The sequence below is a fragment of the Octopus bimaculoides genome, chromosome 9, assembly GCF_046866305.1.
Source record: "Octopus bimaculoides isolate indiv1 chromosome 9, ASM4686630v1, whole genome shotgun sequence".
In the NCBI taxonomy this organism is placed as follows: domain Eukaryota; kingdom Metazoa; phylum Mollusca; class Cephalopoda; order Octopoda; family Octopodidae; genus Octopus; species Octopus bimaculoides.
The window spans coordinates 33080910-33105415 of record NC_142936.1 but is presented as its reverse complement, the minus strand read 5'-3'; the positions used below and the strand labels follow the sequence as shown (position 1 = coordinate 33105415).

At 34.0% G+C, this 24506-nt stretch overlaps 1 protein-coding gene across 2 annotated transcripts in view; it reads right to left on the bottom strand.

Annotated features, from left to right (window-relative positions):
* Positions 1-24506, bottom strand: part of LOC106869896 (mediator of RNA polymerase II transcription subunit 1) — a 75650-nt gene that overhangs the window by 16320 nt on the left and 34824 nt on the right. The window contains exons 3-8 of one of the 2 annotated variants that reach the window (XM_052970565.2): positions 20318-20424; positions 14391-14469; positions 13378-13565; positions 8782-8810; positions 3998-4069; positions 1601-1919 (exon numbers count right to left, since the gene is read on the bottom strand). The exons of the other annotated variant lie outside the window; for it this stretch is intronic. Of the exons in view, the coding sequence (XP_052826525.1) occupies positions 1841-1919; positions 3998-4069; positions 8782-8810; positions 13378-13565; positions 14391-14469; positions 20318-20424 (554 nt within the window). The 3' untranslated portion in view covers positions 1601-1840. The remainder of the gene's footprint in view (positions 1-1600; positions 1920-3997; positions 4070-8781; positions 8811-13377; positions 13566-14390; positions 14470-20317; positions 20425-24506) is intronic. 2 annotated transcript variants of the gene reach the window in all.

Below are 24506 nucleotides of genomic sequence, written 5' to 3'. Positions count from 1 at the left end.
TTTTCGAGCGAGATCATTGCCAGTACCGCCTGACTAGCCTTCGTAGGATTTTCGAGTGAGATCGTTGCCAGTACTGCCTGACTGGCCTATGTGCGGGTGACAAGTAAAAGCATCCACTACACTCTCTGAGTGGTTGGTGTTAGGAAGGGCATCCAGCTAGAGAAACTCTGCCAAATCAGATTGGAGCCTGGTGTTGCCATCCGGTTTCACCAGTCCTCAGTCAAATCGTCTAACCCATGGTAGCATGGAAAGCGGACGTTAAATGATGATGATGATGATGATATACATATAGATATATATTAAAACACTAGAGTAAAAAATTGGATACTAATTAATATCAATTTAATACCAGGGAACAAGCACATTGAAACAATCAAGGAGATTCAGAAAAAAATATCTGAGATCTCAGAGGATTATTGTATATGTATATATAAAGGAGACTACTAGGTGAACTGTTAATGTGCTAGAAGAAGATCACATGTAATGCGTCTACTAAGACTGAATTGTTGTCAAAGAAAAATTTAGCGAAACAACAAAACGTATACGGGCAAGACAAGTGAAAATTATGTATTTTTCACTTGTCTTGCCCGTATACGTTTCTTTGAGAACAATTCAGTCTTAGCAGACGCATTACATGTGATCTTCTTCTAGCACATTAACAGTCCACCTAGTTAGGAAGGGCAACCAGCTGTAGAAACTCTGCCAAATCAGATTGGAGCCTGGTGTAGCCATCTGGTTTCACCAGTCCTCAGTCAAATCATCCAACCCATGCTAGCATGGAAAGCGGACGTTAAACGACGACGATGATGATGATGATGATGATGATGATGATGATGATGATGATGATGATGATGATGATATATATTACTTATACATATATATATATATATTACATATACATATACACTATAGCCTCAGACCCACCAAAGTTTTGTGAGTGGATTTTGCACACGGGAACTGAAAGAATACTGTCATATGTATGTGTATATGTGTGTGTGCATCTGTGTTTTGTACCATCACTATTGCTTTACAACCGATGTTGCTGTGGTTACATCCCCATAACAAAGCCGTTTGCCAAAAGACACCGACAGAATAAGTACTAGGCTTACAAAGAATAAATCCCGGTGTCCATTTCTTCAATGAAAGGCGGTGCACCAGTATGGTTACCTCACATGGCCAAAACAAGTAAAACAATAAAAAATTATGCCTTGTTAATCCAGAGCAATGCTAAGTATCTCTGCTTGTATTGTACTAAAGGCAGGAAGCTGACAGAATCGTCATTGAACACACTCAGCAAAATGCTTAGTGGCATTTCATCCATCTTTATGTTCTGAGTTCAAATTCGGCTGAGGACTACTTCCCCTTTTATTAATATAAGTACCAGTTGAGCACCAGGATCAATGTACAACTGATCCTTCCCCTGGATCTGGTGTCATTGTGCCAAAATTTGAAACCAATTTTATATATTTACTTTACTTATGATCAGTAAATACATCTGAATGAGCCAAAATTCCCATTCACCAGAGTGTGTGCATGAGTCATGCACGCATACACACAGATGTGCAGATATGTATATACATACACACACACACACACACACCCTTATCTTTTAAAACACACTGGCATCAAATTCAAACATTTGTTCAACTAGACATACTTTTATATGTAGACACTGTTTTCTTTTATGCATAAGTGTTTCACTTAGAAATACTTTTCTGCATAGAAATAAATATTCCAAGAAATAAATCTTCTTTCATGGAAGAACATCTTTGTTGAAATAAATGCAAATAGAATTTAGCCAAAATATAAAATTCTTAGAGGTTTTCATAAGAATAAAATCCTACCTCTGTAGTTGTGCAAGCATGCTTAAATCACATTCCAAAGACTGAAGCGCAAGAAAAGTTTTGGTTTTCTGTTTCCTAAAATTAGAAGAAAATTTTTAGCCACTAACACATTATGGAAGTTTTTAACACTTTAAGATTAAGAAGAGTTTTGGAAACATCAACCAGTAACCACATGCATAAATTTTTTGATAAACATTTGCAGTTGTTTGGGCCATACAATATGCTTGTAGGAACTGAAATCTTAACAGCTACTAGGTACTATTCTTTTCACATCAGTGATGATTACTATCAACTACACAAGACATGTTCCATGAAAAAATGAGATATTATTTTGTTAATCTGATTACTACATGCACATCAACATATTCTGCAAGTTCAATACAAAGTTTGCTCAGCTTTCTGATATTTCCATTAAAAAAAAAAAAAAAATAATAATAATGTACCACTGCTTCCACTCAACTGAACAATGTTCATATACACGAACTTCACACATTAACACATAATGCTAAAAATAAAAAGCAAACAAAACTAAAGAGGGAATATTCTATAGATTATTGGAAACGAAACATTATAGTTATTGTCGGATATTGTACTCATTCAGTTAAACAAATCTAGTGATTCTGGAATATTCAATAAATCCAAGCAATAAGTCTCAATATACACATGCACTCAGACTGATAGTCATGTTTCATTGCTGGCCTTCATTAGGGGGCCTGTCATATTCAATAATGTGCTCATAATTGGTGCACATAAGAGTGTATGGTTGAATTTGTATATCTTTTCCAAATTGTAGCAGCAAAGAAACAATACTTCTTAACCTTTCCCTTTTTATTTGCTTATGATGTATTACATTCGTTGTTTCTTTTTCTCAAAGCAGACCAATTCCTGTAAACATTGACCATATTCCAATAAGTATGGCAGCCTTAATAAAATAGAAATTCCATCAAGTTATGGTGACCACTGAGATTTATTTCAGAAACTTATTTTACTGCTCTCTCTACAAAGCCATAATCTGTGGGAAGACAGACATATCAAAGATGGCTGATCATTTGCAGTCAGCAAAGGGTGGTCAAGAACCCAAGTAGAAACAATGCTGAAAGATAAGATGTGTGACAATATGTTTAACCCTTTGGAGTTCAGATTACCCTGTCAAATGTAATACTTATTTATTCACATTGTTTTGAATTAATCATGTATTAACTTGTAGCTTTGAGATTTCGATGATGTGATTATTTATTTTAAGAATGACATTGTAGGTTTAGTGTAAGATGCTGGATCTGGCTGATTTGAATATAAAACAGGTAGAATATCTAGGCCAGATATGGTTGGTTTAAATGCTAAAAGGTTAAAGTTCCTACAAAACAATGAGATAGTGAATATATGTGTTTATGCATTAAGGGCATGAGTTCAATACCTGATTCAGTCAGTCAATTACTCTCTCTTTACACACACAAACAGTGTTTCAAACATAATGTACTAGAATAGTAGAGTAATTAGAAAGGAGAATAAGATATGGACAATCAAACGAGAACAATGTACTTCTGTGGATTTAATAAAATGTTTCAAATTACAAGAACATTAGCAAATTATGGCTGGTGCCTGAGGAAGGTGAAAAGATACAACCAAAATGTTGTGACTAATAATGAAAACAAGGGCAAAAGATTGAAAAGATCAGTATACAATAGTAAATTTTCATCTCAGAAATTCATACAAAATTAATTAGTGTTAAGTGATACCATTTCACAAATGATATTAAGTCAGAATGTATAATGTTAAAGTATCAAGAGGGTTAAATATTCAGAATAGGAGAAAACTTAATTCACAGGGACAATTATTTATGTTGAAAAGAGATAATTAAGCCTTTAGCATTCAGATTACAGTCAAATGTAATGGTTTTTTATTAACATTTAAAAAAATTAATCATGTATTATCTTGTAGCTCTGAGATTATGAAGATGCGATTATTTATTTTTTATAATGAGATTGCATGGTAGGTGTGAGATGCTGGATATGGCTAGTTTGAACATAAAACAAGTAGAGTATTTAAACTAGCTAGAGATGGCCAGTTTTAAATGTATAGGTTATTAATTAACATTATAAATAAATTTATAGCCTCAAAACAAAATAACTTATAAAATAAACATTTCAACTTACTTGTCACCAGATATATTGTAGATTTGACATAAACCTTCTAAATGAGAAGTAAATTCACTGAAATCACCTCGGCTAAAAAAAATAAAGCAGCAAAAAAAAGCAAATTTTTATGTTGCATGACTTCCTTAATTTTTACAATATTTTGTAAATATTTACTTAAGTTTACAAAATAATACTTATCAAAATAATTTAATTTCTCTTAAGAATTTATAACTGAAACAATTACATGGACATAAAGAGTAAAAAATTTAGTTGATGGATAAATGGCTGGCAACACAAATATATAAGCATTTAATAGTACATATAGAATAAAGTAACAATTCACAAACTTAAGATTATGTTTGACAATCCCACTAGCTATAAATATGTTATTTGATAAGAATAACATGAAAATAAACTAGTTGCTTTGAAACAATCACAACACAAATTTACCATCATAACTATAATTATAAAAGAAAAACATAAAAATGTCTAAAAACACCACTCAACTCCGAACTGTAGCCAGAATGCAACCTCTTCCTACTCAATAAACTCAGTAAAAGAAATGACTCAACTAATCACAGAAAATTGTGGTTTCTTGTGTGAGATTTCACTAAATAAAATTTTCCATTGTATTTTGCATATTATAAACCTGTTTTTGGATCATGGATGCAGTTACCTAATGAGATTTGTTTTGATCAAAGTGTGTGTAAAGGAATGTGTGACTTACAGCTCGACTTAATGGCTGGGTACCTTTGTCAGTTTTAGGAATTTTTGGTGTTGTCTATGTCATCATCATCATCTTTTAACATCCGTTTTCCATGCTGGCTTGTATTGGACGGTTTGACTCAGGACTGACAAGCCAGAAGGCCGCACCAGGCTCCAATCTGTTCTGGCAAAGTTTCTACAGCTTGATGCCCTTCTAATGCTAACCACTCCCAGAGTGTAGTGGATACTTTTTACATGCCACCAGCACAGGGGCCAGTCAGGCAGCACTGGCAATGACTATGCTCGAATGGTGCTTTTTATGTGCCACTTGTATGGAAGCCAGTCAGGCAGTACTGGCATCAACCATGTTCGAATGGTGCCTTTTACGTGCCACCTGTACGGAAGCCAGTCAGGCAGCACTAGCATCGAGCATGCTTGAATAGTGCTTCTTATGTGCCACCACCATGGGTGCTAGTTAGCTAGCACTGGCATTGGCCACAATGATTTCACTTGACTCAACAGGTCTTATCAAGCACAGCATATCTCCAAAGGTCTCAGTCACTTTTATCATTCGAAGTGTGTGCTTCACCACTACATCCTAGGTTTTCCTGAGTCTACCTCTTCCACAGGTTCCCTTAACTGTTAGGGTATGACACTTCTTCACCATATACCCTCATCCCTCATCCATATACATCACGTGGCTATACCAGCGCAGTTGTCTCTCTTGAACATCACAGCTGATGCTTCTTATGTCCAGCTTTTCTCTCAGGGCGCTTACACTGTCATGTATGCACACTGACATTACACATCCCTTGGATCATACTAGCTTCATTTCTTTCAAGCCTACGCATGTCCTCAGCACTCACAGCCCATATTTCACAGTTGTGTAATATAGCTGTTCGCACGCATGCATCATACAGTTTACCTTTTACTCTGAGCAAGAGGCCTTTTGTCACCAGCAGAAGTAGGAGCTCTCTGAACTTTTCCCAGGCTATTCTTATTCTAGCAGCTATGCTCTCAGAGCATCCACCACTGCTACTGACTTGGTCACCTAGGTAAAAGAAGCTATCAACTACTTCTAGTTTTTCCCCATTGACATGTGATGGAATCTGTTTTCTGTACATCTTTGGTGTTTACTGTCATTGTCATCTGCACACACAAAAAATATCTTCCCAGTTAACCTTCCTTTGATATTGCTTCACCTCTTATGTGTCCATAGCTTACACTGGGTACATCTTACAGAGTTTTTATCGAGCAGGGCCATCTACCCGAAGGGATTTGTGATTTGTCTGCCTTCCTACTTACTAAGACTTTGGTTTTTGCTGGATTGATTCTAAGGCCCTTCAATTCTGGACCTTGCTTCCACATTTGAAACTGCTCTAGTTCTGGCAGTAACTCAGCCATTGGAGCAAGGTCATCAGATCTCCCAGGAGCAGCCTGTCATGAATTCCTCTGTTATTGCCTGGAAGACTATGATGAACAGGAGGGGTCTATGATGAACAGGAGGACTGATCTTTGGTGAACCCCTATATCTACCAGAAAATTTTCACTATATTCGTTACCAACCCTCACCTTACTGACAGCATCCCTGTACATGGCTTGTACAGCTCTCACCAAACACTCATCTATCCCCAGTTTCCACAATGACCATCAGATAAGGGATCAGAGGACCCTGTCAAAGGCTTTCTCCATGTCAAAAACAGAGGTTTATCTTTGGCTAGGAATTTCTCCAGCAACTGTCTTACCAGAAATATGGCATTAGTGGTGCATCTTCCTGACACAAACCCAAACTGTATCTCGTCCAAACTAACTCTCTCCTTAATTAGTTGAGCTATAACTCTCTCCGTGACTTTCATGACCTGGTCCAATAATTTGATACCTCTGTAATTATTCCAAACTAATGTGTCACCTTTACCTTTGTAGCAGTTGACTATGATGCGGCTACACCAGTCATTGGGCATGACTCCTTCATGGTTGACTATACAGGTGACTAGACTATAGCCTACACCACCAGATATTTTAATCATCTCTGCAGTGACTCCTGATGGACCAGGGGCTTTCCCTATCTTCATACATTTAATTACTTCATCTATCAAAGTACTGTCAATTTGAATGGCTAGTCCCTCTGTTGGGTCAACATTAGGCAGACTCTCTTTCTCCCATTCATTCTCTTCATTTAGCAACCTTTCATAGTGGCATCTCCAAGTCTCCCTGCAGCATCATTCAGGAGAAAGACATCCGGTAGAGGTTAGAGGATAAGACATCCGGTAGAGGTCAGAAGATAAAGACTTATGGTATAGGTGGTGTGCGCGGGATGAGAAGGCACACAGCAAAACGGCAAAGCATTGGCTGCCCTTATTTCCCAGCAGAATGCTGAAGTGGCAATGCCACAGATAAAGCTAGTTACTAATCAACAGTCGACTTGGTAAAAGCCAGTAGTTAACGGAAGGAGAGAGAAAGTCCAGAATTAGGGTGAGAGCAAGAATAAACCGAATTGAATAATTGGATCTCTTAACTTTGCCATAATGTACCACTGGATGAATAACAATAATAATTACTAGCTGGACCTGTGAAAAATTCACAGAAAACATAAAAAATGTAATCATCTGTAAACAGTGTACTGGTGCCATGAGAAATGTTTGTATATTATGATTGTCTGTCTTTACGTTCTGAGTTCAAATTCTGCTGAGATCGACTTTGCCTTTCGTCCTTTTGGGGTCAATAAATTAAGTATTAGTTGTGTACTGGGGTCGATCTAATCAACTGGCCCCTCCCCACAAAAACTTCAGGCCTAGAAAAGTATATTGTGACAGTTACAGAATATAGAATGTAATGTAACACCAATGACTATATAATCCAATCAAAATATCTCAGTTACACAAACGCAAATAGAATTACTATTTAACCTTAAAATACAGCATACATTTTCAAAGCACCTTAATGTACAAATTGAAATGCAAAAGAATGAAATAATAAATGGATTTATGAATGAAAGTTCGGTAATTGCGTTTATTTCCACCACACAACACTTATTGCAAACATGTTTTAACTAACCTAAAGTATACACACACACAAATACATTCACATATATATATGTCTCGAGTTGTAGCTGTAATTCAAAGGGGCCAGCCTTGTCATATTCTGTGTGAGGCTGAAAATCCCTGAGAACTACATTAATGTTATGCCTGTCTGTGGAGTACTCAGCCATCTGTGAGCTAATTTTATCCTCATATGGTAAAGAAAAGTGAAATTGGCAGCGAATATTTGGTGTGTCTATGTATCTATTGTAAGAACTTTTCTTTGGATTTATGTATCTACTGTTTCTCTCTCTTTCCCTTTCACTTCCTTTGTGTCCCTCTTCTCTCCCGCTTTTGATTTAACAATGTATATATGTGTCTATGTATCTACTTCTCTTGTGATGTGATAAACATATAAAATCACAAAACGAACGCCGCCACCACTCACTGGTTCTTTCACTCTCTCTTTCTCTCTCATACGTCCTCTCTGAAACATTTAAAAACACAAAACGAACACTGTCACCACTCACTGTCGCTTTTACTCGCTCTTTCTTTCTTACTTCCTCTCTGAAACATTTAAAAATGAATTGAGCTACTAGTCAACATGGTAAAAGTCAATGGTTAACGAAGAGAGAGAGAGAGTCCAGAAATAGGATGAGAGCAAGAGTAAACCGAATTGAATAGTTGGATCTCTTAACTTTGCCATAATGTACTGCTAGATGAATAACAATAATAATAATTATTATTATTATAAAGAGCATTATATAGAGAAACAGAATTGAACATTACATTCTTAACTTCAACTATAGCTATAACCTACAGTATGTAGTTAACCAAACTGTGATAAAATAGATAAAGGAATGAATAACAATAATAAATGCTAGAATAAGTCAATAATCTATCAACACATTTCATCATTTATATATATTTATATTTGGCATTACTTTTATGCATTGCACATCTTTCTATAAAGAACTAACTCTAGAAGCTGAAATATATCAACTAGATGAAATAGATTTTGTCCCACCAAAAATAATTCAAACAAATTGGTAGAAAACAGAAAAAAAGAAGACGGTTTACCTGAGAACTTCCTGAAGGTCTTGACAGCTCTGAAATAAAAGCAAAATAATTTGTTGTAGAGGAGAGAAATTTCTAATTCTAAAGTAGTGATATATGCTTTTAAATCAAAGGCAGGTATTTTTGGTGGCTGAATCAGCTATATTGTTTACTAGATGTAATATAATCTATGAACATTAAATATATTTCACTACAGCATTTACACATTAAAATAAAGAGTGCATTTTCAGTAAGTTTTCTATTATACAACCAAAAACAGTATACACTCACACAAGTGTATGTGTATGTGTGTATTCAGTGAATCAGGTGATGTCATGAATATATACAATGCACATATGTTTGTGTAATGAGCGAATCCAATATAAGTTTATGCGGGCATGTGTCATAATGTTCAAATAATGCTATAATTCATGTCCAGAGAAAAAGAACTTATCCAGGTTGGAGAGGTCATCAAGTGGGTGGGAGATCATACTCAAAATTTCAAAATATGAATTGTTGCTTGTGCATGCAGGGGGAGAAGGTTTCCACCCTAATATTTAAAATGTTCACTGCTGATGTTATGATATTTACTTTTTTGATAATACAGGGCTTGGATTTGCTGCCACAACCCCTGTTTTTTGCTGGCCTTAGCTATAATATTTCAGTTTATATGAAGTTTGCTTACATTCCTCTCTTTAAGTGTCCACACCATATTGGATAAAGATGTTGAATGTCTTTTGTTCCAATCAAATCCATAATGCTGGCCTTGTACACTAATTCTTTTAACAGGCACCTATTGTTCAGGGTACAGCAGTCTAAAGATCTATAATTACAGGATCTTTGTGGATGTTCCCAATGTTGTTATTTCTATTGTAGTTGAAAATGATCAACTTGATGTTGGGGAGGCAACTATGTAGATTTGACCATATTTCTACTGAAGATCTTGTGGTATTTATGTAAGTGAGGGAAATGGTAATCTATGAGTGTCAGGAATTTTCTAACTGTATTAGTAGCTACATTCATATCCTATGGGGGATTGTACCATAAAATTTTCGTCTGTCTACATCTTCTTGGTCTATCTACATTTGATTCAATATAGGTTATATTACTCTTAAACTGAACCTTTCTAATGCAGCATTGTAGCATGGAGAAGCTTTTTGGGTGTAATCAGTGGATAAGTTGGAAACACACATACTAATGCTATTAACAAATTGTTTGATTATTGATGGTGGGTGGTTAGAGCCTATGTCAATATAGGAGGTATCCTCATTTGGTTTATGGTAGGGTTTAAATTTGCCTGTACTACAATTCATATTAATGTCTAGTAAATTAACTGCTTTAAAGGTTAGTGTTAATTGTAGCTTTTAGGTTCAGTTGGCTAAATATACTGCATAATTTTTTTCCTTATCTTAACCATATCCAAAACCCCATGAACTTATGAATTTACAATGTATGGACCAAGTTTGCATTATCCTCTGCTAAAGAAAAAAAGCCTTCTTTGCCAAGCAGTGATCTTTACTAAAAATGGATTGGTAAGATATGTTGTATTCAAAGGAGACTTGTTCACAAGTACTCTATGTCACAAGAAAAGTTCATAAATCATCGACACTTGAGAACACCACATTTTAAAAATAAATTTGCTGAATAAAAGATAAAACAAACCACCACTATTACTTGTGTGATACTAGCCAAAACACCTGCATTTGAGAACTGATCGATGTACTGTGATATTTGTCAGAGAAACTTAATACTATTCACTAACCTACACCAATCTTAAACAAACATAATGAACTTATTTTAATATAGTGACACCGCTCAGGCTTTGGTTTTTCCACTTTTTGTTTCAAGTTCAACTAATGTGAAGATTAATTTTAGCTGGACATCCTAGTGATCTTTTCTAAATGGTTAATTTACTGAAAAGTATTTGACAAAGAAATCTCTCTTCTTTCATTCAAGCCAAATGTCCTAACAATTATAACTACACGCACATATACAAGTATGCATACAGACATGGATGAATATGTATGTGTGTAGGTGTGTGTGTGTGTGTGTGTGTGTATATATATATATATATACACACACACACACACACACACATTCATACATGGTGGCCGTACACTCATGACCAAGGAAGACCATTGCTGACCTTCAAGAACATTGCGCACTCTAGGATATAGGTGGGGGGGGGGGGAAGCAGCTCATATCGAGCAGAGTTCAGCAATGCCTGTTCAGAATTTTAGGTCCCATACGATACCTCATAGACCCTCTCCACTCTACTGACATTATCCAGAGACAAGCCAGAGCAAGACGTCTGGGATGTGCCATGATCTCTAGCACAAACCAAAGATCCCAAAATGTCCAATGTCATTCCCTGCATATCTGGTTTTATATCACAGTGACCTTCTTCTAAGAGACATACTTCAACAGAAGCTGAGGAGTGCCTCCCTCCCAGTGGTCTTCCAGCACACTAGACACCATCCCGGAATTTCTGTATACCTGCGCTATTGCTAGATAGCCGTTGAGCCTGCACTAGGTTCATCTGACCTTTCACCAGGTCTTGTTTTTAAACCTGTTGGGTTTCTAGCAAACCCCCTCACCAGGGTAACCTGGTGGGGGTCCCATTTAGTCACTGACAACCAGACCATGCAACAGGTTGTACTGGATTCCATGTTACCAGTATTCATATATACATATATATATTATTTAAAACAGTTTGATTCGGTTCCATGCAACTTTGGATTGCCAAACTTGAATGTGTGTATGTGTGGCTCTCTTTTTCGATATGTATATATATTTGTAGGAAAACTTGGGACAAGTTGTAAAGTCCCATCTCAAGTTGCTGAGCCTAACTGAGATGAACATCAATTTGCTATGCTGAAGAAAACCTGTCCATCTCAGCAAAATGATGTGCCAAAAGAATATTATTGTGTCTGCACTCATCTTCATAATACCCATCCTTCATTCACTCCTCTAACTACAGCACCATAATTATATGAAAGCAGAGTTGCTCATATTTCATACCCACTTTTGTTCTATTAGTTATCCCTCTCCTTGAGACTACTTCCTGTGCTACTCATCCTGTACTTCGAACATCATTATTTACCACTTATGTTTTCATCGAATGCTTCATTCCCCTCAACACTTCATATGCGCCATTGATGCTACTCACTTTTTTCTTTTTTTCACACACTATATTTACCCCTATATGCCTCTGGATGAAGGCACATGACTTAGTGGTTAGGGTATTTGCCTCATGATCGTATGGTTGAGTTCAATTCCCGGGAATGCATTGTGTCCTTGAGCAAGACACTTTATTTCATGTGGCTCCAGTCCATTCAGCCGGCAAAAATGAGTTGTACCCATATTTCAAAGAGCCAACCACGGCACACTGTGTCATGCTGAATCTCCCTGAGAACTACATTAAAGGTACACATATCTGTGGAGTGCTCTGCCACATGCATGTTAATTTAAAGAGCAGGCTGTTCCGTTGATTGGATCAAATGGAACCCTTGTCATTGTAACCGACAGAGTGCCAGTAATAATATATGCCTCTGACCTCTGTCTCTTTCACTGTGCAGTTTGTCACTCACCCACACTTCACATCATCTCATCTACAGTTTTATTATGTTGCTCTTCACCTCCCTTCCCCCTTGCTCTACCCTATTTTCCTTTACCTTCCTCCAAACTGAAATTCACCAGTGATCACACCTCCACCTGTACTCAACATACACTGCATTCACCTCTATTCCTATCTCTAACCATCCATCATTCCCCTTTCATATTCTTATGAAGCTACATCATTAGCTTCATTAATTTTATTGATTACATAAATCAGAGTTATCATTTCTCAAAATATATGTTATCTGGATAATTCTTAAAACATTTATTCCCCTACTCCCCAATAATTGAATCAAATTTATTTCCAGAATAAAATCAAAGCATGAAAGGTTTGTACATACAAATACTGAGGAGAATGCAATAGTTATCCAAGATAATATTGACAGCAACTTTGATAAAAATACTGTTGTAAAAAAATTATCAATAGACCAAACTATCATTTCATTCAAAGGCAAATGAAACAGAAAACGTTTTATGAATTATGTTGCTTATTCTTGCCATGTCACAGCACATCATATTGTCACACATAATACTACTTCTGTATCTATAATGAAATGTGATATTATATGCAAAAGGATACAAGTTTGCCATAAACAAAATGATTTCATTGAAGAAACACACACAAACACACAATAACACTTATTTTTAAGAATCTGATTCTTCTCTTTCTGTGGATACTCTCAGTCTTTACACTAGCTGCACCTATTTTCTAACATATACAATGAGAATTCATAAAAAGAGGCTATGCTCTTCAAATAATAGCCACAAAAATTGCTCACATACATTCCATGAAGTAATTACTTTTTATATACTAAAAAGAAAAAAAATCACATGAACATTTCAAGTGTTGCATTATTAATACAATTTTAACTTTTTCCAGAAATCATTGATATTTTCTATCCATTCTGATTATATATAACAAAACAATTAGAATCTATAAATGAATATTATTATTTTTGAGAAAAAGAAATGGGACACACACACACACAAAAACACACTTACTTTTGGTTCTCCTTGGTGAGCTATCTTAACATCCTTAGCCATGCCAGTTTTGTCCATTGCTACTTGGATATAAAACATATCAGAACCAACAAACAACTGTGATTCAGGTCCACTGGGTGGAGTAAAACTTAATCCAACTTGTCTGGCAACCGCTTCCAATTGTTCCACAAGATTTAACTGAGAAAGCACTACAATATATAATTAAACAACATATAATTACAGAGTAAACTTTAAGAACATATACAAAATAGCAAAAACAATTTTTAGATTACCTCGAGTAAAAAAAGGAAGGTAGAAACAAAGATGCTTGGCAAGATAGGTCAACTAATACAAAATCATCTGTGTATTTTTGTCCATGCTAGCATGAGTTTGAACAAAAATGTTATTTACAGCATGATTTTCTTGTGTACAGATGCTCCTTTTACTGCCAAAACTGACATGTATATCAAATATAAACTTTCTTTATTGAAAGCACAAAGTAGCCAGTCCTACTGTCAACAAAGAATGTCACCATCAGTAATGCTTTGCTAAAGAACAGACAAGATACACATATACACGTGTATACACATACTTGTACACATACATACATATACTTGTACACACACACATATATACAAATATATATAAACATACATATAACTTCTTCGAGAAAATTACCATATAGTGAAAACATTCGCCAATATGAGCAGGAGAATCAGTTACAATGGTACAGGTACATAGATGAAAAAGTTCTCTAAGTAGATGCAGAAAAGTACCATTAGATAGACAAAAGATTGGTGAAGTACTGGTTGCTTAAGACTTATAACAGAGTTTCGCTAACATGATGGTGGCTGGAGTTGTGCTATTTTGAAATTCCAATAAAACATTTCTAGTGTAAAAAGACAAATATTTAACAATGATGTTAATATACAAGTTAGTAAATATATTAAAGAATAGAAGTGAATTTATTTTCTAACAATATGAAATTAGCAGCTGTAAAAGACAAGAAAGTAATATAATTTAAAGTAGGTTACCTTTCATTGCTTTCTGTAAGGTGTCCAACCACCTCTGTAACTGGGGACGATCCACTGCATCTGATTGGTGACGTTTGTCCTACAAGAAATTCCAAATTAAAGTTGAGAATTTTTTTTTTTAATATCTTAATTTTAACTACAGAACAGGTATAAAGTGAAATAGCATAAAGGCTAAATATATCTATAAAATATGAGACCGTATAAATCCCTGAAAAATAAACATAATTATAGGCAAATTCTTTGAATTTAGAGAAGAAATCATGTCTTATTACCTATCTCTGAAGAAAACATTTAACTCTTTAACAGTAGAAATCAGATATATCCACCCAAAATTTCATTACTCTTAACTGTGGAAAACAGCTTTATACACCAACCTATTTTTTGTTCAAATAAGTTAAGTCTACCTAGAAAATGTGACTTGCCGAAAATACCAATTGTATTTTTTGGTAGATATTTAACATCATTACTAGAATAAGCATGAAATTTAATTTTGCAGTTAAAGGGTTAAAAATCTCCAATAATGATATTGTATAGGTTCAGCAGCATCATTTTGTTCCATTTGTCTGTATTTGCACATGTTAAACTTCACTAAACCTGATCATAACTATTGAAACATGTAAATCAAAGCATGTCCAAATATTCTATTTTCATATGCTGAAGCTCATATATAAAAATTAATATAATATTCAATCTTTACTGTCATGCTAGAATATGGAAGAAAAAAAAGAAAAAAAAGAAAGAAAAAAAATGAAATTAATATAAATTCTAAAACATCTACAGTAAAATTGAAATAATTTTGCTCTATAATGATCCAACCAGATTTCAAAACACACCCTACCATCTCTTAAAATTAAAATATATTGGATAATCTAGTCCAAAATAAAGAGATGGAATGGTCATAGCAAGAGGGCCTTTGTTCATAGATCTGCTCTATCAGAGCTAACTTGGAGCAAAAACCTCAGAAAAGCAATAACAGTGAAAATGGCACTCAATTTGTGAATTATAGAAAGAAAAATCATATTTAAAATAAAGTTAATAAGGATAGATCTTATAAGGTAAAAGTTTAAAAAGTTTATTAACTCTTTTAAGTTCACACTATGGCAGGGGAAGATTTTTTTAAGACATCTAATATACACCTTCTTGTGGATATAAACATATTCAAGTATCAAGATATCATTGAACCACGGTAGTGGTTGAATATATTTTTAAGTCCACCATTTCGTCAATCGCAGCAGCTTGCAAGCTTCACCACAAATTCAGTTCTCAACTAAATTGCAAACTGTTAACAGTTTTAAAGAAGACACCTCCTCAGCTACACTTTGGCATAAATAGTTTGAGACCTGAAGGTGGGCAACAAGGCAGGTGTTCATTTTCAATTAACATAAATGATAGAAATGATAGAAAAATGCATGAGGAATTCAGAATCATTAGTCACATTCAACAAAAATTAGTAGCAAAATGTTATGAGGTAAAATGTCATGAAATGTAAAGGAAGTAAGTAAGAGAGTAATGCTCCAAGCAAAGAAATAGTTGTATTTAATCCATTGTTTGTTATAATTACTCTTAATTCTTCACTTCTCATTCTCTCTCTCTCTCTCTCTTCTTACTAGGCTTGTTGCTAAAGTAAGTTCTTAAAAATTTCTAAAAAGCTATTTTTATTTTGAAATTATTCTTTAATATTAGAATTATTTTTTGTGCGTTTTTTTTTTTTTTGTTGTAATTTTTTTATAAATATACATGGCTGAATATATTCTAAATTTGAAATTATTCTTTAATATTAGAATTGGTTTTAATTAATTTTAAGAATACATTTCTAAAATGAATATTTACATTCTATTTCTTTGTGTGTTTTCTTGTAATTTGTTTATAAATATACGTGGTTGAATATATTCTTTAAAAAATTTCTAAAAAGCTATTTTTATTTTGAAATTATTCTTTAAAATATTAGAATTAGTTTTTTAATTAATTTTAATTAATTTTAAGAATATATTTCTAAAATGAATTTTTAAAATTATTTTACGGAAAATAGATTATTGGAAAATAAATTTTTTAAATATTATAAAATACATTTTTTTAATAAATTAAACCAGCTTGTTCAATAATCCAATTTTTAGCTTTCTAATGAATGGATTGGCGGGATTAGCATGTTTTTGTATGTAAATAACTTCATTTTAATTTTACTTTTAAGCAACTAAATTATTCAATAAAATATAGCCACTTGTGACTATGGCTCTATGAGTAGTACTGAATCATGTAGTAGGGCTGTTCAGAAAAGGCACAATACCAAGTGATTATATTCTAAATTATTTTTTATTTTAATTATAAATTTATTAGCAATGAAGTTATTTATTTATTTGCTTTAATAAATTATATGTTATTATTTATTATTTTTCATTAAATTTTGTTATTACATCAATTAGCAACAATTATTAATATTCTCATCAACTCAAAATCGAAGTGACTTAAGCCTGGTCACTGAAAATTTTGGGGTCTTGCTATTTGTTATCATTTGGTGAGTCATGGTGCAGATTCAAGATGATGATTATGTTGTAGTTGTTCCTCCTTGTTATGAAATCCATAATTTTTGCTTCTAAAAATGCATATAATTTATTAAATTGCAAAAAATTGTGCATTTGAAAATAACTTTATTCTTATTTTGCTTAAAATTCCAAATTCACTTAATAGAATATAGTCATTTTTAGCTGTGTCTCTATGGACAGACCTGAAAACATGTAGTAAGGCTGTCCAGAAAAGACATTGGTCAAAAGTGCTTACATTCTACAACTTTTTATATTTTAGCTTTTCCATTAAATATTTAATAAAGTTATTTTTAATATGCTGTTGAATTAGGGTAAGTTTAACTTTTATTATTAATTTTCTCTTTCAGCTTTAATTAACTTGCTTTCTGCTTTTTTTGCTTTCCCTTTTTAGTTGCTTTCCTTTTCTTTTTAGATAATTATTTAATCAGGCCAGCTCATTAATGTGTTATATAAGAATTTGGCTAATTTACTACCTTAAATACAGAAAAAGTGACTAATTAGACAAACTTACAAATTAGCTGAACGGTTTTGTACATTAAGTTTAAAAGATGAAAACTGTAAAGAGTGATAAATTAGAAGAACTGGCTAATAAGCAGATGATTAATTAACTGAATTTTATTGTAATTACAAGAAGTGATTTTTAAAAAACTAAAATATTAGAGGAACTGCCTAATTAGCTGGTGATTAATTAACTGCACTCTATTATAATAACAAAAGATATAAAAATTTATACCTTAGAAAATTTTTAAAATAAAATCTAAAAGTATTACAATAATATAGTTAAATTTTAATATATGGAAATTGGAATTGTACTTATAAACAGTAATCAAATTCTTTAGTAATAGCTTGAAAAAATAGAAGTAATTGCTTGAATAAAATTCTATTTATTTAATGATTAATTATTTACTATATTTTAATAGTATATTAACAAAATTTTTTAAAATTAGCCTTAATTATTTTATGAAGTACGTAATTATTTTATGATGTACAATGATTATTTTAAAAGTTTTGTATGTTTTGCTGACAATTAATTATATTTTGTATAATTTTTAGTTTGTAATATTTTCAAATTTTCTTTTTTGCTGCAATATTTCAAGTAAAAAGTTTCTTATTCTTTACTTTACTAGAAGTAATAGCTTGTCCTATACTTTTCCAGGTGTAATAACTTGTCCTGTACTTTTCCAGGTTTATAATCTTAAGAATATTACTTTCCATGCTCACATTTTTCCATGTAATATAATTTTCATCAATACATACATAATAAAAGTTGAAATGCTATAACAAATAATTTTGTTTGCTTAAGAATATATAATTATTCAAAGTAATAATATTTTTTGGAAATGTAATACGAACAAAAAATATCTAGCAAAAGAATGAGGAAAAGTATGAAATATGTAAACGTAACAAACAATGAATTCAAATACTAAAGATGAAAAGAGCTCAACTAAAAATTTACTTTCTATAAATATCTAAGAAATTAGATGTGATGCGGTTGAAAATAATCAAAGGTGGTAAAACCAGAGGCTTATGTTGCTTATTCTGATTTCAATAATTTTCACAGGTTTTCTTTTACATATTATTTGGCCAATAGTCTATTTGGAAGGAGGTAAAGCACTAATCAACTCCAAAGAACAGAGGCTAATTTAGGAGTGGTAGGAAAAGCAAAGAGAGGAGTCAGTTATACTAGTTGGTTACAGGCTGGTCCATGTCTATGAGTAATTTTATGCCAACCAATCAAGTTAGCTTCCTTTGAAAACAGTCCAAGATGTCTGCAGTTGTACCTTCCAAGATGTGGACTTCATTGTGGATCTCACTTGCTGTGTTAGCAATGACTGGGGGCTGAAATATTTTCTGGTCCTTCAGACATTCAGATGTAATCCTAACTTTGTTAGAAGTGTGCTTTTGTCAGGAGACACTCATTAAAAGGAGTCATAACATTTGGAGCAACTGTGAGAGATCTAGGAGTGATGCTTTTTTTTTTTTTAAGGGGTCCTATGAAACAATGATGTTTTCATGATATGAATAGCTGAATAGTGCCCGAGTCCTCCACAAGCACACATGTCGACAATTAAAAGAGACAAGATTGGCATGGATTTATTGAAGGATGGTTTCAAGGTTTTCATTCATGGTATCAACACAGGTTTCATGTAGTGGTTAGGTTATGTGTGGGTGATGCAGGATTGCAGAGGGAAGAATGAAAGGTCATATTAAATATACAAGACTGGGCATTGTTAGATGTGAAGTCAATATGTAAGAAATAAGAGAGTGGGATATAAAACCAAATGCTAGGGTACAGCACCACTGACTGAGAGTGGAACACAAAGTGCTCTGTCAATACAAGCTGCATTGATGTGACCTTGATAGGCAGCTACCAATTTAATATAAAAATTCAAGAACTACACTAGATTTCTACATATAACATTCACATATTTTAAATTATGTGTGTATGTAGATGCAAAAGACACAAATTTACTTTTTGAAAATTCAGTATTCTTTTACATGTCTAATAGGATTTTACATGTCTTAAAGGATTTTAGTCGAAGAAATCGCCCCCAGGACTTATTCTTTGTAAGCCTAGTACTTATTCTATCAGTGTCTTTTGCTAAACTGCTAAGTTATAGGGACATACACACACCAAAATCAGTTGTCAAGTGATGGTGGGTGGGAGGAACAAACAGACACAAAGATACACATATATGTGTGTGTGCGTATGTATACACACACACACACACACACAATGGGCTTCTTTCAGTTTCTGCCTACCAAATCCACGCACAAGGTTTTGGTCAGCCCGAGGCTATAGCAGAAGACACTTGCCCAAGGTGCCACACAGTGAGACTGAACCTGTAGTTGGGAAGCAATTATACTGGTAGTTTTACTAACAAGTGTAATTTGTTGTGTATGACAAATTACACTTGATAATAAAAAACATACCTTCTTAAAAGCCATAAAAATGTTTTATTCAGTGAAGCTAGAGTATTTAATGAATATAATTTCCTTTTGGCCTTCAACTGATTCTATCTTTTGGCCTTCAACTGATTCATCCTTCATCATTCATTCTGACAACAAAGGTCAGCCACCATCAAGATACCTTTTCTTCGCAGCTAAATGTCCTCCCCATGACTTAATATTAAGGGGAGCTTCAGTTTACCAGTGTAAACACCATTCCTCTTCATTCCATAACTGAAACAATATCAAACCCAGTTGCCACAGACCTCCAGTAAGCATAATAACAATCATGATGATAATGATGACAGTGCAGCATCTGTAATAACATTCATAAAACTTCTAAAAATAAGAACCAAAAGAGTGAAATACTTACTCATTCATTTTGAATTCAAACAAGTATGATTTTAAAAATTAAAATGTTATATATAATTAACTTACAGCCATAGCTACACGGATAGCTTTAATACTTTCATTCCAAGACCGTTGTAATGGCCCCCGGTTACGAAGCTTATCCATGAGGATAGCTAATTTATGATTTTGGATACCTGCAAAACATGGAAAATGAAAAAAAAAAAATCAAAAGAAAAATCAACAACAAAAATAAAAAGAAAAATCAATAACAAAAATTGAAGAACAAATTATAAATAAAAAAAAATAAGAATATAATGACTCAAATAAATTTTATAAACCCTCAAATTATCATCCATGTTTCATGTGCTACTTGAAAACTGACTAACCCATGTCAGAACTGATTCAACATGCAAATTGATTAACCCTTTCATTACCAACCCGTCTGAAACTGGCTCTGGCTCTGAGTACAAATGTCTTGTTTTCACAAGTTTTGAATTAAAATCTTTCACCAAACCTTATTCACAATTTATGTTCCTAACACTAGCTGAATGATAACTAAGTCGTTTTACTAAATTCTTTGTTATATTTAAAGTAATTGAAAGAAACACAGAGCATCTCAGAATAAATACAGTAACGAAAGTGTTAAGATCAATGGACTGAATGGCAACTGGTACTTTCAGATGAGTGACTGGTCTTTAAATATGTGCCATTCATCAGGTATCAACATGGTGTAGAACACATATTTCCAGGCATTTACTGTTTAATAAACGAGAGCCCAGCTCTCTCCTTTTTTACACCAACATCTGCTGCCAATCATTTGAACAGCTATAACAAATAGAAGTGTTAATCTCTTTTTTACCTGCCAGTTTGATATTTAAAATTCATCATCATCATCATTGTCGTATAACATCCGTTTTCCATGCTGGCATGGGTTGGACAGTTTGACTGAGGGCCAGAAGGCTGCACTAGGCTCCAATTCGATCTGGCAAAGTTTCTACAGCTGGATGCCCTTCCTAATGCGAACCACTCCAAGAGTGTAGTGGGTGCTTTTATGTGCCACTGGCATGGGGAGGGGGCAGTAAGGCGGCACTAGTAACGACCATGCTTGAATGGTGCTTTTTATGTGCCACCAGCACAGGACCATTGAGTTGGCACTGGTATTGGCCACACTTGAATGGTGCTTTTTACATGCAACTGGCACGAGTGCCAATCAGGCAGTACTATCATCAGCCACGACAACAACTTCACTTGCCTCAACAGGTCTTCGCAAGCGCAGTTTATTGCCCAATGATTGAAGGGTACTCTAAAATGGCCTGGTTATGCTGCACTGGCACAGGCCATGGTTACAGTCTCACTTGGCTTACCAGGTTTTCTCAAGCACAGCAAATCTCCAAAGGTCTCGGTTACTTGTCATTGCCTTGGTGAGACCCAACGTTTGAAGGTCGTGCTTCACCACCTCATCCCGGATCTTCCTGGGTCTACCTTTTCTACAGGTTCCCTCTACTGCTTGGGTATGACACTTTTTCACACAACTGTCTTCATCCATACACAACACATGACCTTACCAGCACAGTCATCTCTCTTGCACACTACATCTGATGCTTATGTCCAACTTTTCTCTCAGGGCACTTACACTCTGTCGTGTATGCACACTGACATTACACATCCAGCGGAGCATACTAGCTTCATTCTTTGCAAGCTTGCGCATGTCTTCAGCAGTCACAGCCCATGTTTCACTGCCATGTTGTGGACCCCTACTCCTACCCAGAATTCTTCACTGTACTTGTTGAAACTGAATAAAAATAAAAAAGCTCCCCAACCAGACAAATCTATAACCAAGATTTGCCAAAAACTTATCATGCAAACCAAAGGTGTACGTTTAGGTGATGTCTAAAATAGCAAATACAAACTCATAATCTTTTAGTTTGTGATTGAAGGTAGTACTTAGGGATTTTTATTGCATAAAAACATGAATAGTTGGAAAGATTATTAAGGTGACTTTCTTGAAGTTGGCTATGTCTGTACCAACAGAGAAAAATACACTGGAGAAGAAAAGGACAGGTAGTTGGCACAGTTCACTGAGGATGAAAGTCAGTCCTGTAGAACAGAGTTTACAGAAGATGATCAAAACAAAGTCCAGTAGCCACATTCATTTAGTTAGCTGACTATTTACAATTGTATTTTTATTAATATCATTCATGTATATCAATGGAGAGTTAAATTAAATGCAGTTGTGGTTTTGGTTGCAGGGATACTACTAACAGAAGCATTTTTATTGGTTAAGATTCAGCTGTTAAGATTCAGCAAAACTGCAAAAGATCTCTTTGACAAGAAGAATGTCATATTTTACAAGAAAAGTTTCTTTCATGATAGTTTAAAAACATTATGCAACTGGAAATGTATGTCTCCCAACTAGTGCTAGTACTGTATTTATGAGTTGCAAAAGTAGTGTAGATTCTATCCAACCATTTTAAGGATGGTTGGATAGAATTTTGGGGATGTAGATAGCTATTTTCTTGTTTGGTTGTTTTATCAAGGTCAGAAGTGAAGTCGATGACCTTCAATTTCATCAATTTTGACTTGTGAAATGTTTCTGGGTGTAAACTATATGATGAAACTATAGTTAGTGGAAATGTGGTTGCATTAGAGAAATGGTTACAGATTTGTAGGATTCTGAGGCCAGCGAAAATTATGAAGACTCAGTCAAGAAGTAGGACTTTTAGCAAAATATTTCGGGAGGTTAACCTTTTTGTTACCAACCAGCCTGAAGCCACCCAAGAATTCCTTTGGCTTATGTTACCAACCCAACTGTACCCACCTATAACCTATTCGTATTTAAATGAGAATTTCAGTGCAAATCTTGTTAATAAATTTGTGAAAACACATGTTTTCACTATGTCAACAATTGAGTTACAGTATCCAACATTATTTGATGTGATATCTGAGTTCTGTAAATTTTTGGAGATTTTTTCCCCCCATTTCTTTCTACATTTATTTTCTGAAAATTTTTAATATTGACACAAAATGGACACCAGTTTCATGTTGTCAAGTAGTGAGTCGGAATTTGAAGGCTTTTTGACAGAAGACATGGAGAAATCAAGCAAAATATACAGTCCACATAAAATCCATATAGTGTGTGATTATGAATCAGATATTTTGATTTTCAAAAGTGATTCTGATAACTCCGAAAGCGACAAAGAAAATGGATTTGTACCTGAATGGAGTAAAAGCTAGAAAACTGTTTTCCTTAATGATTTTTCTGAAGAGACTGGACCTAGTCAGTCTTTCCCAGGACACAAAACCATTAGACTTTTTTTTATTTTTCTCTCTTTGTTTGAAGAAAGTACTGCAGAAATGAATTGGTAAGTAGAATATAAACAAAGAAGAAAGATAGTTTGTGGTCTCCTACATGCTTGGATGAAATCTGAGCATCTTTTGCTATTAATATTATTATGATTATGATTATAAGAAAGCTACCCAGAATTACAAACTACTGACAAACCTTTTGGAGACCAATATATTTCTACTATTATGACAAGGACCTGATATTTTAAAAACAGATTGCCAGCAATTGCTTCATCACAAATTGCCGTCATAGCTCCTGCGAAAAGGGATTACCCTGCTATGTATAATCAGGGCAGCGCAAAAAGTTGTTTTGCACAAGCATTTCTATAGCCAATTAGACGGATGGAATTTACGTACGCTTAATAATGTTACGCAAAACAGCCTTCAGACTTTCCCTATTAATTTCATCGTCTTTTGAATTATGAACATATTTACATCATAAGGGTTTTTTCGTTGTATGGCTTTCTTTTTTAGTCGATTTTCACCTAGCAAGACTTATCGTAGATGGCGTAATAAGTCACACCCGGACAACGTCGGGTTATACTGCTAGTTTTAAGTAAAGCAATTTTTTTTTTTTTTCAAAAAGTTTGATTTGTTTTTTGGTCAGACTTCATATTCCAGGCTCATTTTTGTTTGTACACAACCTATTTAATTGAATGTATTCAAAATGAATGCTACTTTCAATTTTGAATATGAATTTAAAGAATAACCATTTATTTTGATGCCACAATTAGCATTTCAGTTTGCTTTCACAAGATACTTATAGATAATATTTATATTATTCATCAATATCATAAATGGTATAGTTCGGATTTATTAAAACCATGACAAACAATATTTTATAAAATATTACAAAAAAATCTAGCCTATCTATCACAAGACTGACAATTCTTATCTCTCCAATGGCACACTATTAAATCCATATTTGATA